The sequence below is a fragment of the Aulostomus chinensis genome, chromosome 6 (genome assembly GCF_037954235.1).
Source record: "Aulostomus chinensis isolate RoL2024-O1b breed Wild chromosome 6, RoL_Achi_v1.0, whole genome shotgun sequence".
In the NCBI taxonomy this organism is placed as follows: domain Eukaryota; kingdom Metazoa; phylum Chordata; class Actinopteri; order Syngnathiformes; family Aulostomidae; genus Aulostomus; species Aulostomus chinensis.
Genome location: NC_141325.1, coordinates 19,012,447 through 19,026,985, shown reverse-complemented (window position 1 = coordinate 19,026,985; position 14,539 = coordinate 19,012,447). Strand labels below are relative to the sequence as shown.

The 14,539-nt window shown below is 42.5% G+C and overlaps 1 protein-coding gene across 5 annotated transcripts in view; it reads right to left on the bottom strand.

The window, feature by feature from the left end:
• The window catches only part of wdfy3 (WD repeat and FYVE domain containing 3), a 158,331-nt gene that overhangs the window by 80,556 nt on the left and 63,236 nt on the right, over nucleotides 1–14,539 (bottom strand). For 4 of the 5 annotated variants that reach the window (XM_086206930.1, XM_086206931.1, XM_086206929.1 and 1 more), the window contains 6 exons: nucleotides 13,850–14,121; nucleotides 12,441–12,638; nucleotides 11,238–11,321; nucleotides 7,747–7,933; nucleotides 5,663–5,877; nucleotides 3,121–3,233 (listed from right to left, as the gene is read on the bottom strand). In XM_086206930.1, coding sequence (XP_086063056.1) covers nucleotides 3,121–3,233; nucleotides 5,663–5,877; nucleotides 7,747–7,933; nucleotides 11,238–11,321; nucleotides 12,441–12,638; nucleotides 13,850–14,121 — 1,069 coding nt within the window. The remainder of the gene's footprint in view (nucleotides 1–3,120; nucleotides 3,234–5,662; nucleotides 5,878–7,746; nucleotides 7,934–11,237; nucleotides 11,322–12,440; nucleotides 12,639–13,849; nucleotides 14,122–14,539) is intronic. The other variant, XM_086206932.1, reaches the window with a different exon arrangement.

Here is a 14,539-nt window from a genome sequence, read left to right as displayed (position 1 = left end):
CCTCGGTCCGTCCACAAGTGTCGGAGTGGGGTCACTCCAGCCACATCGCCTGCCACCCAGACTGCAGAGTTTATCAGCTGCAGATTCTGGTGGCCCTCACTCAACAAGGATGTCAAGGAGTTTGTAGCTGCCTGCACCGTCTGCGCCCGAAGTAAGGCCTTCCTGCAGGCCTGCTTCAGCCCCTCCCTGTCCCCAATTGGCCATGGTCCCCCATTGGTATGGACTTTGTAACAGGGCTTCCTGTATCCCAGGGCCATGACACTATCATGACTGTGGTAGACCAGTTCTCTAAGGCTGTCCACTTTGTTCCTCTTTCCAAGCTTCCCTCTGCAGCAGAGACTGCAGACCTCCTCACCCTCCATGTCGTCCGCCTACATGGCATTCCCTCGGACATCGTGTCTGACCGTGTTCCCCAATTCGTCTCTAAGGTGTGGCAGGCCTTCTGCAAAGGAATTGGGGCCACAGCCAGCCTCTCCTCTGGTCACCACCCACAGACCAATGGGCAAACTGAGAGTGCTAACCAGGCACTCGAAACAACTCTTCGCTGTGTCACCACCAGCAACCCGTCAACCTGGTCCAGATACCTTCCCTGGGTGGCGTACTCTAACAACACCATGGAGAGTTCAGACACTGGTATGTCCCCTTTTCAATGCTCTCTGGGTTACCAACCCCCTCTGTTTCCCCAACAGGAGCTGGAGCTGGCAGTGTCTTCCACCAGGGCCCACCTCCGCCGGTGTAGATGTGTCTGGAAGGCTGCCCAGGCTGCACTTCTTCGTGCCACTGCACAGGCCCAGCTGGAAAAGTTTGGCTGTTGGCCCGAGACCTGCCCCCCCAGACCTCCCAGCCTTCTATCCGCAAGCTGAATCCCCGGTTTGTAGGCCCCTATTTGGTGGACCGTGTCATCAGCCCTGTTGCGGTACGTTTGCACCTCCCTCCGGCTCTCAAGGTTCACCCTGTCTTTCATGTGTCTCAGCTTAAGCCTGTGTCCACCAGCGTCCTGTCTCCCCCTGTACCTGCTCCTTCACCCCCACGGGTCCTGGCTGATGGTGACCCTGTGTGGACAGCTCGGATGCTGCTCGCTGTCCGTCGCCGAGGCCAGGGATTCCAGTACTTGGTGGACTGGGAGGGCTACGGCCCCGAAGAATGGTCATGGGTGCATGCTTCCTACTTGACTGACCCCTCCTTGTTGGATAACTTCTACAGGGACAATCGTCCGGTGCCTCCCCTCGGGGTGGGGGGGTGGGGGTACTGTTGTGGTTGCCCAGCAGCCAGCAGCTCCTCATCTTCATCAGGACTGACTGGGTATAAGAGGAGGTTGAGAAGGGGCGCCCGTCGCTTGAACGTTGACTATTGTGGTCAGTTTAGCCGGCTGTGTCTCTCATAGCATTTCGTATATTCTTGTGAGCGTTAGTTACTGCCTTCATTTAAGTTTTCCCTGTTTAATCCTGTTCTTCTGTGTTTCAGGCTCCCTCCATAATCCCAGAGTCTCCTCGTCATCCTCAGCTCCCCACCGCCTCCTGGACCCTCTTCCCTCACACCCCTCCTTGGATATTTCCCCGTTACCTCCTCGGTCAGCACCCTCCCCATTCCTTAAGTAAACTACCTTTTTGTTGGACTGAAAAACCTTGTTCTGTGTCTGTCTCTGGGGTACCTGGCACATTTGGCTACAACCACTATCTGAGCCTAACACCATCCACACTACACAGAACCACATTCCCACCAGCCTCCTGAAAACTCTTGCATCAAGCATGGATTTTTGAAGTGATCAAAAAGAACAGTAGGGTTTCTCACCACTGAGACCTTTTCTGACACTTTCAGTTCTGCTTTTGAGTTTTTGGGGGGCTTATGGTCTTTAAATTGTAATCAGCTGATTAACACTGAGTTTTAATGCAGTTTTCAATAAATTGCCTACTTTGTTTTTTGTTTCTTGCTCCTATTTCTTGTTTTTGCAATTCTGAGAATTCAGAATTCAGAGCTCTGATGAATTCTAATTTACTTTCATCATACTGCAGGTGGTATCATCGCACAGTCAAATTGGTGTTTTTAGATCCACTTCACAAAGTATGGCTGGTGCTAAACTTAAAGGATTCCTATAATTTCAGTCTATAGGATGTCTTCAAGCCAGACTACCAGATACTCATCTTTGCCTGTATTAAGCTGCAGACACCCACAGCTGACTTCTAGGTTAGCTTAGTGCATTGCATTGTGGTGGGTGGTAAGTTTTTGCACAAACTTGTTTGTATTTTGGTAAAGACTTAGTGAAACCTAGTATAAGGCTTGATGCATGGTCACAGAGACAAAACATGGGCAAATTGTTCCACAGATAAGTTTGTAGTTGGGTCCATAATGTGCATTCCTCTATATTGGTGTAATTTTTGAAGAGTACTAAAGCAGCAAATCACATAAAATAGTAAAGCTAGAGATGCTTTAAATGCAATTTTAAAGGATAAAACTTGTCAGTTGTAGTTTCAGATTATTGATACGTGTATCAAAGTTGGGATTAAACTTATATATTAAACACATCCAGGAAATACTTTTCTTTAGGAAAAGCTCTTGGTCAATTGCCTTCTGGAGCCTGATAAATTAAATTAGTGGTATTTCAACTTGTACAGTTCACCAGATATAGGACTAAATAAAAAAAGAAAATACCCTCCCTTTAGTGCCTTTCAACAGGACAACAAGAGAAGTGCAAGAAAAATGTGAATAAGTAGCTCTCTGCTTTACGTGAACTGTTGCACTGCTTGTGGATTTATGAGGGGGCTCCACTCTGGATGCTGCGCAGGCAAATTCAACTTCTCAATTGAGCCTATCAGGAAGTCAGTCAAATCAGTTAAATAGATAAGGTTCTCTCTCCGTATTTTAGACTTGACAGGTATGCTAACAAAAAACTGCTACTGCAGGTTACTGTTATTTTCAATGTATTTCATATTTCAGTAATTCTTAAATTGCAGGTAAACATTCAATACAACATTTCTTCCACTGGTATGTGAATATCTGAACATTAGTATTATTTCATGGTTATACAATACATAGGGACAAAGTACAGCATCTGAAATTGTTTATTTTTTTATCCTAAAAAAGCATTACACATCAACAAATTAGATGAATGTATGGTCTTACTTCTCATCTCTGCATCGTAGCTAAGAGAGCTGGGTTTGTGGACCCGGTACTGCTTCAACAGCTTCTTGTCCCAAGCACCACAGTTTAGAGGGTTTCCAAGACGCAAAAACTCCCTGGAGAGAAAGATGAAATCAATAAACCAAAGAAAAATGGAGGGAAAAAAAATACAGCAGTTTTTTCTTTTATATTTATAAGTTGCACTGTGAACATTCCAAAAATGCAGCCAGGCTTAACATAAAAATCTTAATTTATCTATATACATGTACAGTATATCTTATCTGCACTTGTGATTCGACACTGAACTGCATTTTAGTAATAACAATCTTATCTAATCAACTCTTGGCTGTTGTCAAGAACATCATTTTTAGTTTCCCCTGTTTGGTGGCAGACAAACATAACTGAATACGATTATTTGTGTCCCTCTGAGTAAGCAGGAAAACCTGCCAATTTATCAACATAGTTAGTCGTTTTATGAATAGTCTAGCTCCTGCATTGACAGGCTCAGTTGTTTTCCCAGAGAGGCAACCATTCCAGAAAAGGTCCTTTCTTTGTCATGATTAGCATGTCCAAACAACAGTTACTTGATGGCTGCATGTGAGTGAGTTGCATGTAAAGTGTCCTAGTCCTAGTGTGTCAGTTGTCAAAGCGCTGAGTGAGCGACACCAGCATCTTTAACAAGACAGTTTCAGAACAACACTGGTGAGAGAGAGACTCCAGAGCTGCGGGGTGGCGCTGGTGTGCCAAAATGAGAAGAATGATGAAGGGAAGGGAGAGAATGTGACGGATGACTGACAGACACAGAGGGAGAAGGCAAGAGTGAAGGAAGAAAAACAGACTGACAGCTACAGATATGTTCACCCCCATCACAATTTATGAGGAGGGAAGATCAGCCAGGGAGGTTGATTTTACATATGAAAGGAGGCAGTCATGTGCATATCAACTAACCAGTCAAGCAGAAAATGAGAATCACTGCATTTTTCAACACACATGGCCCTCCATCACACATTAAAACCTGCCAAGACATATTGAAGCACATTTGCTCGGCATTAGGGCACATTCAAGCTTCCAGCAGATGCGGGTCTGTGCTCCCGCTGTGAGGGCTGCGTGCCTGTGTTTTTCTCTCTCGTATGTCATCGCGCTGACGTCATCATTAGACAAAAAAGTGTGCCGTGTCTCAATATCCCGGTGATGTTCCCATAAATCAGTGTCCCGTATGGTTCCAGAAATCTGCCAGAATGAACAGAAATCTCCTCTTCACCGTGGATGGTGGGCAGCTCACCGACTTCACGATTTTGCCATTGCGCTCCCATGATTGATAAAAACCATGTGCAAGATTGCAATACAAGTGGTTTATAAACACGGTCCGCTTGTGCAGTTCATGTTAGGGTTCCCGATTGGTGGGAGTTAAATAATTAGTTAATTCACATAAGATCATACACTTGTAAATTGTTTGAAAAAAAATTGAGAGATGAATGAGCAGCTCACAGCGCAGCCCAGCCCAATTTTTTTTTTTATTTATTTTTTCTCCAGAGCTTCCACAATGACAGCCTGAAAGGTGCCACAGTGACAAAACCAGATTGCGACAGGAAGGTCTTATGAAACCTGAGACAGCGCAAGTTGCCTTTTTCACACTGCAGGTGAACAGGGCCGAGGTGAGCCGCTAAACACCTGGGTCGCTTGGAGGGTCGGTGGACCCGGGTCGAAATGCTGAGTTGACCCTTTCAGAGTGCCAAAACACCCATGTTCACCCGTGTTTTTGGTGCAGTGTGAAAGGGGCTTTAGTCACTGGAGGAGAACACTTCCTAAAAATCCTGAAGCCTAGTAGACAACATTAAATCCTTCCCAAGATAAATGCTACCAAACATGCTTGTATAACGCCACTTATACATTGTTTCAAGATTCACGGATGAATTGATATACGCCAAACTGATAATGTTAGATATGGCTGCATCGGTTGAGACAGGCTGAACTGGTAAAAAGCTGGGGAGCTCTGTATCATTTTGGAACTTTGTGTACAGATGCATTGCAATGCAATGCATTTAATTTTTGGCATCAACAAACTACATTTGTAATTACACTATGCTGAACAATTCATTCTCCCATAACAATTAATGACATCAGCTTTCATCAACAAAACCACAACACACTTTATATGAAACTGATGCTCAAATCATCTAACTGACAACAGATTCTTCTTTTCAGAAGCTATGAATGTCCCATCTACCCCACTCTTGGGTCTAGATGAGGAACCTAGGAAAGTTCATATTTTTGTAATGCATTATTCATTCAATTTCATCACCTAAGCCATCCCTGTCCAGAGGTGTAAGACTACAATTCACCATTTATGTGCATTTCTATACCATGGCATGAGGATACAAAGACAAACACTAAGAATTTCATTAAAAAGACACGTCTGTATTTCTGCAAATCGCGAAGGCTTTCCACCTTGTTTACAATAAACAGACGTATGTATTGTAAAGTTACAGTAGGAATAAATACAACTACAACAGAAAAGCCAAAATATAATCATGCATGCGTTTACCTGAGTGCCATGGGCTGCAGGGCCTGTGAAGCCAGCCTCTCAAACATCCTCTGCAGTGGGGGGTGTAGTGGGTGATCTTCATCACCCAGGGCTTGACTACAGCGCTGCAGCAACCGCTGATGGAGGCAGGCTTCACACAACACCTGCTGGTTTCTTTCACTGTTCACCAGCACCTGAAGAATGTTGGCCACAGCCAGCTGCAGGTCAAGGGCATGCTGGACAGGAAGAGAGGGAACACAATGTCAGTATTTAATGGATTTAAAGACCCCTAAGTACCCATTCTTAGAGGCACAACTTGTGGGCTGAGCAGATACTTACGGCTATTTGTTATATATGACTTTTATGAAATATGAACATGACTTTTGATTTTTTTTGGTTTTGTCATGATCAACTTCTCATCAGAACATAGAAACAACATTTTCATTCAGTTACATGAACTTAACCCTCTTAATGCCAGCTTGTTCAAAGTATGCATATTACTTGTTTTTTTACAGGGCAAAAAAAACCCTAATACAGTAAATGACAGTTTTGCTTCTTGGTTCAGGGGATTAGCACAGTGCCCATTATGTCAACAATTACTGACAACATTTTTTAAATTTTTGGAGCAGTAACTAATTTTCAGTTTAGTGTTTACAGCCCCCTACTGTCGTCTTTAGAGGAGTGTCTAACCTGGGGAGGAATTTGCTTAGACCCGGGATGAATCCCCGGACATATGGAACTTTTTATTGGAGTTTGAGTTTCACCCACCGTAACTGCTTCATGATATTTCGGTACAACCAAACCTAGTTTATCAGAAGAGGTTTCAGACACTGATGACAAGATATACTTGATGAGGAAATACACCAGCCCAGGTGGACCACTGTGGACTGTGGCCTGGCAACACCGTGGTCATTGAAGTGCTACATCCAGCAGACCTTGATCAACTCAAAAAACACAATTCAGCACCACACTGTTGAATCTGTGTTACAATCAGCGGAGCATTTCAAGTTTGTGTGGACTTTTTTTGAGGAATTCACTGGCAGAACTTGGCAAAGTATTTTGAAGGGGTGGTGATGGTCTGTTGCCAAATTTTAAGCACAAGAGGTAGGGAACACACTGCAAGTGCTCATCAGTGTGATGACGCTTCAATTCACAGAGACCTCCTGTGGATTCTTTGTTAAGCTGAGTTATGTTTCACAGGGGCTGCACGGTGGTGCAGTGGTTAGCACTGTGGCCTCACAGCAAGAAGGTTCTGGGTTTGAGTCCCGGCTTGGGCGCGGGATCTTTCTGTGTGGAGTCTCCATGTTCTCCCTGTTCTTGTGTGGGTTCTCTCTGGTACTCCGGCTTCCTCCCACCGTCCAAAGACATGCAATTTGGGGACGAGGCTGATTGATTCTCTAAATTGACCGTAGGTGTGAATGTCAGTGTGTGACTGGTTGTTCGTCTCTGTATGTTGGCCCTACGATGGACTGGTGACCTGTCCAGGGTGAACCCCGCCTCTCGCCCGTAGATGCTGGGATAGGCCCCCCCCCCCCCCCCCCCCGCGACCCTTACTAGTAAGGACTAAGCGGAAGACGACGATGGATGGATGTTTCACAGTATGTTGGAGATGGTAGGGTTTGGTAGGATTTTTTTTTTAACTTGAACTTGTCTGATCATGGAAACAAGAGGAATGCGTGGAAAATAATACTTTTGTGAGTTATGCGCAAATGGATCCAAAATTGTTGTTTTAGTTGAAGTCAATGGGAAATATGTGGCTGTCTATGATTCTCACGTAGTGACACTTTAATATTAGCTGAGGCTAAACAATTTTTTTTGGGCAGAATACATCCTTGGACAAAAATACATACCACAGGCATGGCCACAGCTAGAATTGTTGTAACCCCTGCCCCTAGGAAAAAAAGGTCACTTCTGGCTGCTTGGGCACAAGGGTTAATGTGTGCAGCAAGTTTTAAAAAAAGAAAGAAATCCATACCATGGCATTGCAACTTAACAATGTGACATGCCACAAGTTGTCTAATTTGCTTTGACATATTAATACCATGGTGTGTGCAACTTTCACCCACTAGAACACGAAGTTTCATGCATGTCTTGTGTTAACTTACCTCTGGCTGGCTGTCGGAGGAGACAGAGGGCAGTAGGTCCAGTATGGCCAGGACAGCCCCAGGGTGGATAACCACCATGTCAGATGAAGATGATGAAGCAGGATGGGAAGGGTTGGCTAAGTGGAGTTTCAGGTCAGTCAACAGCTTTATTGGCGCTGGAGGGCCCGATGTACCATAGTAGCCATGTCTAGGAAAACAGGGAACAAGACAAAAGTCTTAACTGACCAAAAAACCTTTGTTAACAAAAAGTGTACATTTTCAACCTCACCTGTAGATTGTTTTTGTTTGTCTGGCATGTGCAAAAGCCTACTGAGCCAATGTTGACACACCTTGGTAAGGTATTGCAAAATGAACGAATGCAAAGGACAATACATTTTTAGGCAGATCATTTTAAGGTAGTAATGAATGTCTTTACATTGGCCTCAGGGAGGGTATGCACTCTACATGATTCCCTTCTTTTTTGCTTTACAGAACACATCGGTGGTAAATATGAGTTTAAGTTTTGATGGAAGAAATTGTGTTTTTTTTCTCTCCAAGCCACCCAAGTCACTATTACTAGAAAGGCTGAAAATATTTGTCTGGTCCACAAAAAAAGAGACATTTTTCAAGTGGAAATGTGTTTTTATTGCTTAATGAAAACACTCTTAGTCCCAGAATTGTAGTATTTATAACACAGAAGCAATGTCTCTCTGAAGTCTGCAGTCTGATGTATGTTGACATGATATGCTAGCCCGCACACTTCCGAGATCAAGTCGGACACCTAAAGCACTAAGTCCTCCCTGAGTTTTAATGGCAATAAAAAAGGGATCTGTTAGGGCATGCTTCTGGGTAAGAGGGCAAAATATTTCTAAAAAAGAAAAAAAGAATTACAGAGGCACTCAGAGATTTAAAAATATAAAAATCCTTTAATATATCATGGTAAGAACTGATGAAGCCCTGATGAAGGCCAAAATGGCCGCAACACATAGGCTCATGTGCTTTTAATCCAGTTCTTGCTTTTCTAATCTCGGAGTGCTTTTGCAATTATTTTTTCTTTTTGGGATTATCACTTCACCCGACGCAGAAGAGCACCTGAGTGTCAATTATCTGAAACATCTGGAGCACCCTAAACCCCTTTGTGTCTTTTTGGCAAAATATTTCTGTTTCTTCAAGTGGCAAAGCACTCCTCAGATGTGGTGATAGTCTGAAAGGCAAGAGAGCAGACATAAATTGCCAGAAAGGTTGAATGGGGGGTATGAATCTAAGGAGGTTGTTCATGTTTCATGGGTGGTTGGTGACAACTTTAATTGTTTTAGAATTCACAGTTACTTGACATCTAAATGCTCCAAAGAGATAAAATTATTAGCCACAGTCTATGACCATTGTTTGAAGCCAATACATATACTAAGAATTCAACATGGCTGTTTGATGTTCCACAAACTAGAGAGAGGTAATGAGGACAATTTAAACACTCACCAGCTATTTGAAAGCACTCTCTAACTGTATACTTTTCACTTTTTTTTCCAAAACACAAAAAATGCATAATGATAAGAACAAAGATCCAATCTCTGATCATGTCAACTAAATTTTGCAGCAACTAAAGCAGCAGCATGACTAGTTTATTCCACCATCTCTAACTGAAGAATGCAGCCTAATGGGAAAAGTGCCCTGTGAGCAGCACAAGATGGTATCAGCCCAAAACAGGTACAAGAATGCAGGAAGTATGAGCAGAAACATTTTCCTTTAGTATCTCATAAGATATATCCATCCATCGAACCATCCATTTTCTCCCACTTATCCTGTTAAGGGTCTAGGGGTGGGGGGGTGGGGGGGGGGGGTGGGCTGAATCCTATCCCAGCTGCCTTTGGGCGAGAGGCGGGGTTCACCCTGGACGGGTTGCTAGTCTGTCGCAGGGCCAACACATAGAGACAGACAACCATTCGCTCTCACAGTCACACCTACGGTCAATTTAGAGTATCCGATTTACCTTGTAATTCAATTGTGATATCAAACAACATCAAAGATTATATTATCAGACATATTGCCTTGAGCTAGTCAACGACATATGCTGTATATTAGAGCTGATTCGTACATGAACGACGGAGACAAGATCTAGGTTTCTCCTTGACAATTATTTTAAAGCTCACTAGGGCAGATTATGTAAAAAATGGCAGAAACCTTTTCTCTTTCTGAATGTAATTTAGAGACAAACAGAGTCAGGGCTTACATAACTTCAGCTGTGAGAGGAGAAGTATAGGAAGGAAGTGAAGCAGGAGAGTGAGGAGGGATGTGATGAGAAGGCAATTACAACCTAAGACCGAGAGTGCTTTAACTTAAGTCTGAGTACTTTTCTGTAAAAACAAGACCAAAACCTTACATTAAACTAATTTACATTTTATCTTTAATATCTGAATAATTATTCCCATCAGGGACCTGAACCTAGTCTTTTACACAACACCTTGAAATACTTTCTTACATAACAATGAAGAGGCTTGTGGACAAAGGCCAGTTCAAAGCAGTCTTGTAGGAACATGAGCAGGGATTTAAACCCCAAAACTAGTTTTCAGGCCTGCCTCTACTGGGGTCATTAAAGAAAATTTGCAGAGTTTTCAGTTTTTACTGTACAAATAGCCTATAGTAATAGCCTATTGTTACTTAAAAGAAAATTGAGCTAGTGCTGAAATGATAACTTCATTCTAATTCAAAAGAAAGTTTAAACGAGCAAACATAATAGGGTCTTCACCCCGGAGTACCTCCGGGCTCAGGCCCTAATAAATGTCACATCTATTTGTCAGCAATAATGAGAAACAATATTTAGTTTAGTTTAGTAAAAAATAATTTATTTATCTAGTCCAGAAATATCAAAATCATCAATTCATTAACACCATCACGATCCTACTTACAGTCCAACACAATTTACGTTAGAAATAGAAACCAAAATTCCTAAATTTAAAAAATAACTATATGATGCCTATTTTTTTTTTTTTTTTTTTTTAACCAGACTTAGGTATGAGCTCTCTTTGACAACAACCAGAATTTTCGGGAATTTTTCTAAGGTTGTTGTATACAAAGACAACAGAAGTAGTCCAATTAAATGACCTAATGGATTAAAAACTACAGCCTGAATGTAACTGTGCATGTAAACCCACTGTGACATACAAGAAAATGACAAAGAGAAGAAGCTTAAGCATAAAGAGAGAGCATCTTGTTGCCCAACATCCCATTCTTCAAATATTTTGTGTGATAGTATGATTATGGAACTCTTCCTCTTGTTGTTTCTATAGCAAAGAGCGTACCCCAAAGAGTGTGTCTATGATTAAAATCTGCACTACAGGTAGGTGAAACCAGTATGAAAAAGCCCAAAATATTGAACAACGTTTTACACAAATTTTGAGGTTCTTACTCTGAATGATTTATGCCTTTTATGCCAGTAAAATATGTGGGTTAATATCAAATGAGGGTAAGGAATATGGAGAGGAAGGGTTAGGGGTGAGTAAGAGCGCTTTAGCTACCTTTTCCTGGCGAGTGCTGGAGTGCCCCATGGCGAGGGCAGCGAGGTCTCATGAGTCAGGCAGGGAGGCACCTGCTCCGCACGACTGAATGACAGCACAAACATACACATGCACATGTGCATATACCCGTGCACAAGCCCACACACACGAATGCCAAAAAGACAGTGCAGACACACAGTCATACCCACAAAAACCAACAGACACATGGGTGGGTAAACAGTGCCACATAAAAGCACAACACGTGTGCACCCACACACACACAGTCGTATAAATGGACCAGGCAGAGGATGAACAGCCAGACAGCATAAGGGTTAAAAGGAAGAAAAAGAGGAGGAGAAAAAAGAAGGAAAGAGGCTGTTAGTTGTGAGCAGACTAAAAAGAGAAACAGAGCTACAGCTGGAACTCGTGCTCAGGGCATGTAGTGTTACCACAATGACAACAGATTTAAAGGAACAAACCATATTTTGGGGAAATACATTTATGTATTCTCCCCAGAGGCAGACAAGATAGATACCATTCTCGTCTGTGTGTGTGCATAATTGATCTGAGACCGTCAGATAACAGATGGCCTCTAGTTAGCTCAACACAATGACTGGTAGTGAGACTCCTTAAAGAATCAAAGGAGGAAAACACTGCAGTCCCTTACAAACTTGAGAACTACATTTCAGTCTTATTGGATGGTGAAGGAGTGAGTCCTAAAACCTAGAAATATTCTAGTATTATTGAAAATCCAGTTCCCTTGACTCAAACTAAATGGGTTTTTCATGGGTTCGCAGTAGCTGAAGATGTTATAACGTTTAGTTCTACAGCATAAAACATGTCAGTCAATAACCCACTCTTGGATTTCAAAGCTTTTGCGTGTCTCAAAAATGGCAATTGCTGACAAATAGCCAAACAAGACTAGAGAGGTTGGCGTGGAAATTAAATGTCATCATGCCGAACACAGAAGAAGCAAGAAGTTAGTTATGGTGATGCTGCAGTAATGCATCCGTGGTGTAGCTTGTTCATAGCATAACATTAGTTTTGTACTTCAAATGACTTCAATTACGCTTCAGAAGCAATAAAAGTGGTGTACATTCGTGAAAAAAATTGCAAAACAAAAAGTATAAACCACCCACCAACACAAAAAACCTCAACCCACAGGGGAACTCTGGACCTTTCTATCTCAAATTTAAAAACATCCAGTTCCTCTACTTTACTGACCTGTCAAAAGAGTCTGTGGCCATCTTGTACAAGTAGATGAAGAGCTTGCTACAATGTTTAAGGGTGGGACAAACGCTCTCTCCAGCGGATCCTCCAGGAGCAGCCTCTTCTTCAAGCATCCTCTGGAAAGGCTGAGTGTTGGATGGGAACACGCCTGTGGCACCAAGCTTCTTATTATCAGAGAAACAGCCCAGCAGCCTTGAGAACAAGAAACAAAGCGATCATCTTCAGGTGATTGCCCCCCCTCCTCCTGCAGATTTAAAAAAGCCAGCTGTGTACTCAGTAATTGAGTACTTGTGTAACTAGTAATTACTTCAAATAAAAAATTTAAGATAACTGCTCCATGACTCACTAGTTTCTGTTTGATGCCAATTCATGTGTTGTAAACGATCTAACCAAAAAAAAAATTCAAACAAGCTGACACCTTCTTTGACATTAATGGACAAACATGAACACTTCACACACATGAGCTACTGAAGAAGAGCTCAAGAGACTACAGTGGAGGAAATAGTTATTGGATCCCTCACTGATTTTGTAAGTTCACCCAGTGACAAAGAAACGAACGGTCTATAATCTCAGTGGTAGGTTTATTTTATTCGTGAATATCAAAAGGAAAATCCAGAAAATCACATTTAAAAAATGTACACATCTCAGGAGGAATTTTATAGCACTCCTCTTTGCAGATCCTCTCCATATCTTTAAGGTTTCGAGGCAACTCAAAGCTTCAGCTCCCTCCACAGATTTTTGATAGGATTTAGGTCTGGAGACTGACTAGGCCACTCCAGGACCTTGATGGGCTTCTTCCTAAGTAACTCCTTTGTCGCCTTAGCTGTATGTTTTTGGGTCATTGTTGTGCTGGATGACCCATCCACAACCCATTTTAAGTTTCCTGGTTAAGAGAAGGAGGTTGTCACCCCAGATTTCAAGGTAAAAGGCCCCATCCATCTTTCCCCCGATGCGGTGAAGTTGACCTGTCCCCTTTGCAGAGAAAGGGGCCTATGAGCATAATGCTTCCACCTCCATGTCTGATAGTGGGGATGGTGTTCTTGGGGTCATAGTCTGAATTCCGCTTCTTCCAAACACGGTGACTGAGACTGTTAATTTCTTTGTCAGTGGGCAAACTTACAAAACCAGTGAGGGATCAAATAATCATTTCCTCCACTGTAAATGAACCTTAATAATTAGCTTGCAAAATTTAAGAATTTAACTTCCACAAATATTTGAATAGATGAAGCAAAACGTACATTATTTTTAAAGTGTAGTGTCAAGTTTTTCACTACGAATAGTGCTATGGAGCAATGTTTAACGGTGAGTACCTTTTTGAAACAATGTTATTAAAGTAGTCTATTTCTTCCATAATCTCCACGTTTCTATTCAGAAGATGATGTGTAATTGCATGTCTAAAATACCTGACAGCATCAGCCAGTTTCTCATACTGGACCTCTGTGCGAAAGAAGTGGGAATTGGCTGGCTCGTAGCGCATTGCAGCAGTAAGTGTGCAGAAGACAGTGTGCAGAAGCTCAAACACTTGGTTCTGGTTGACACGCTCCCAGCCGTGGCGTGGTGGCTGGCACAGCGAACGCTCCATAGCCACCAGCAGTGAGGTGACATAGACAAAACCACCCACTTTACGAAACACTGTCCGGGTGCGGTGACTCTCACGCAGCACTGCTAACAAAGCCTGAAAAACAGGAGAAAAGAAATGGATCAATACAAGTTTTACACTGTTAAATTAGTTTGTATTGCATCAAGGTTAAACAGATTACAGAGGCAGAATTTTAAGTACATTCTGGTATCCTCATGTTTGTTGTGTGATATGACCTGAGGGTGATTCACTGTCATTCCCAGTTTGTTGAAAACTTACTCTCTCCACACTGAGTTCTAATGTCATTGAATTTGTCACCAGATTCAATCACATCTCATTTCATCAACTACTTTCTTCTTCCATTCTCCTCTTGCGGTGAAAAGTTTACAAAACCCCTGAGGTTTAACACCGCACCATCCGTATTTTTTCTCGACAGTTCTGTTTCAGCACTTGCACTTGCAAGTAACCTAAAATGCAACATCAAACCTTAACCTAGATAGGAGTTTTGGGACCT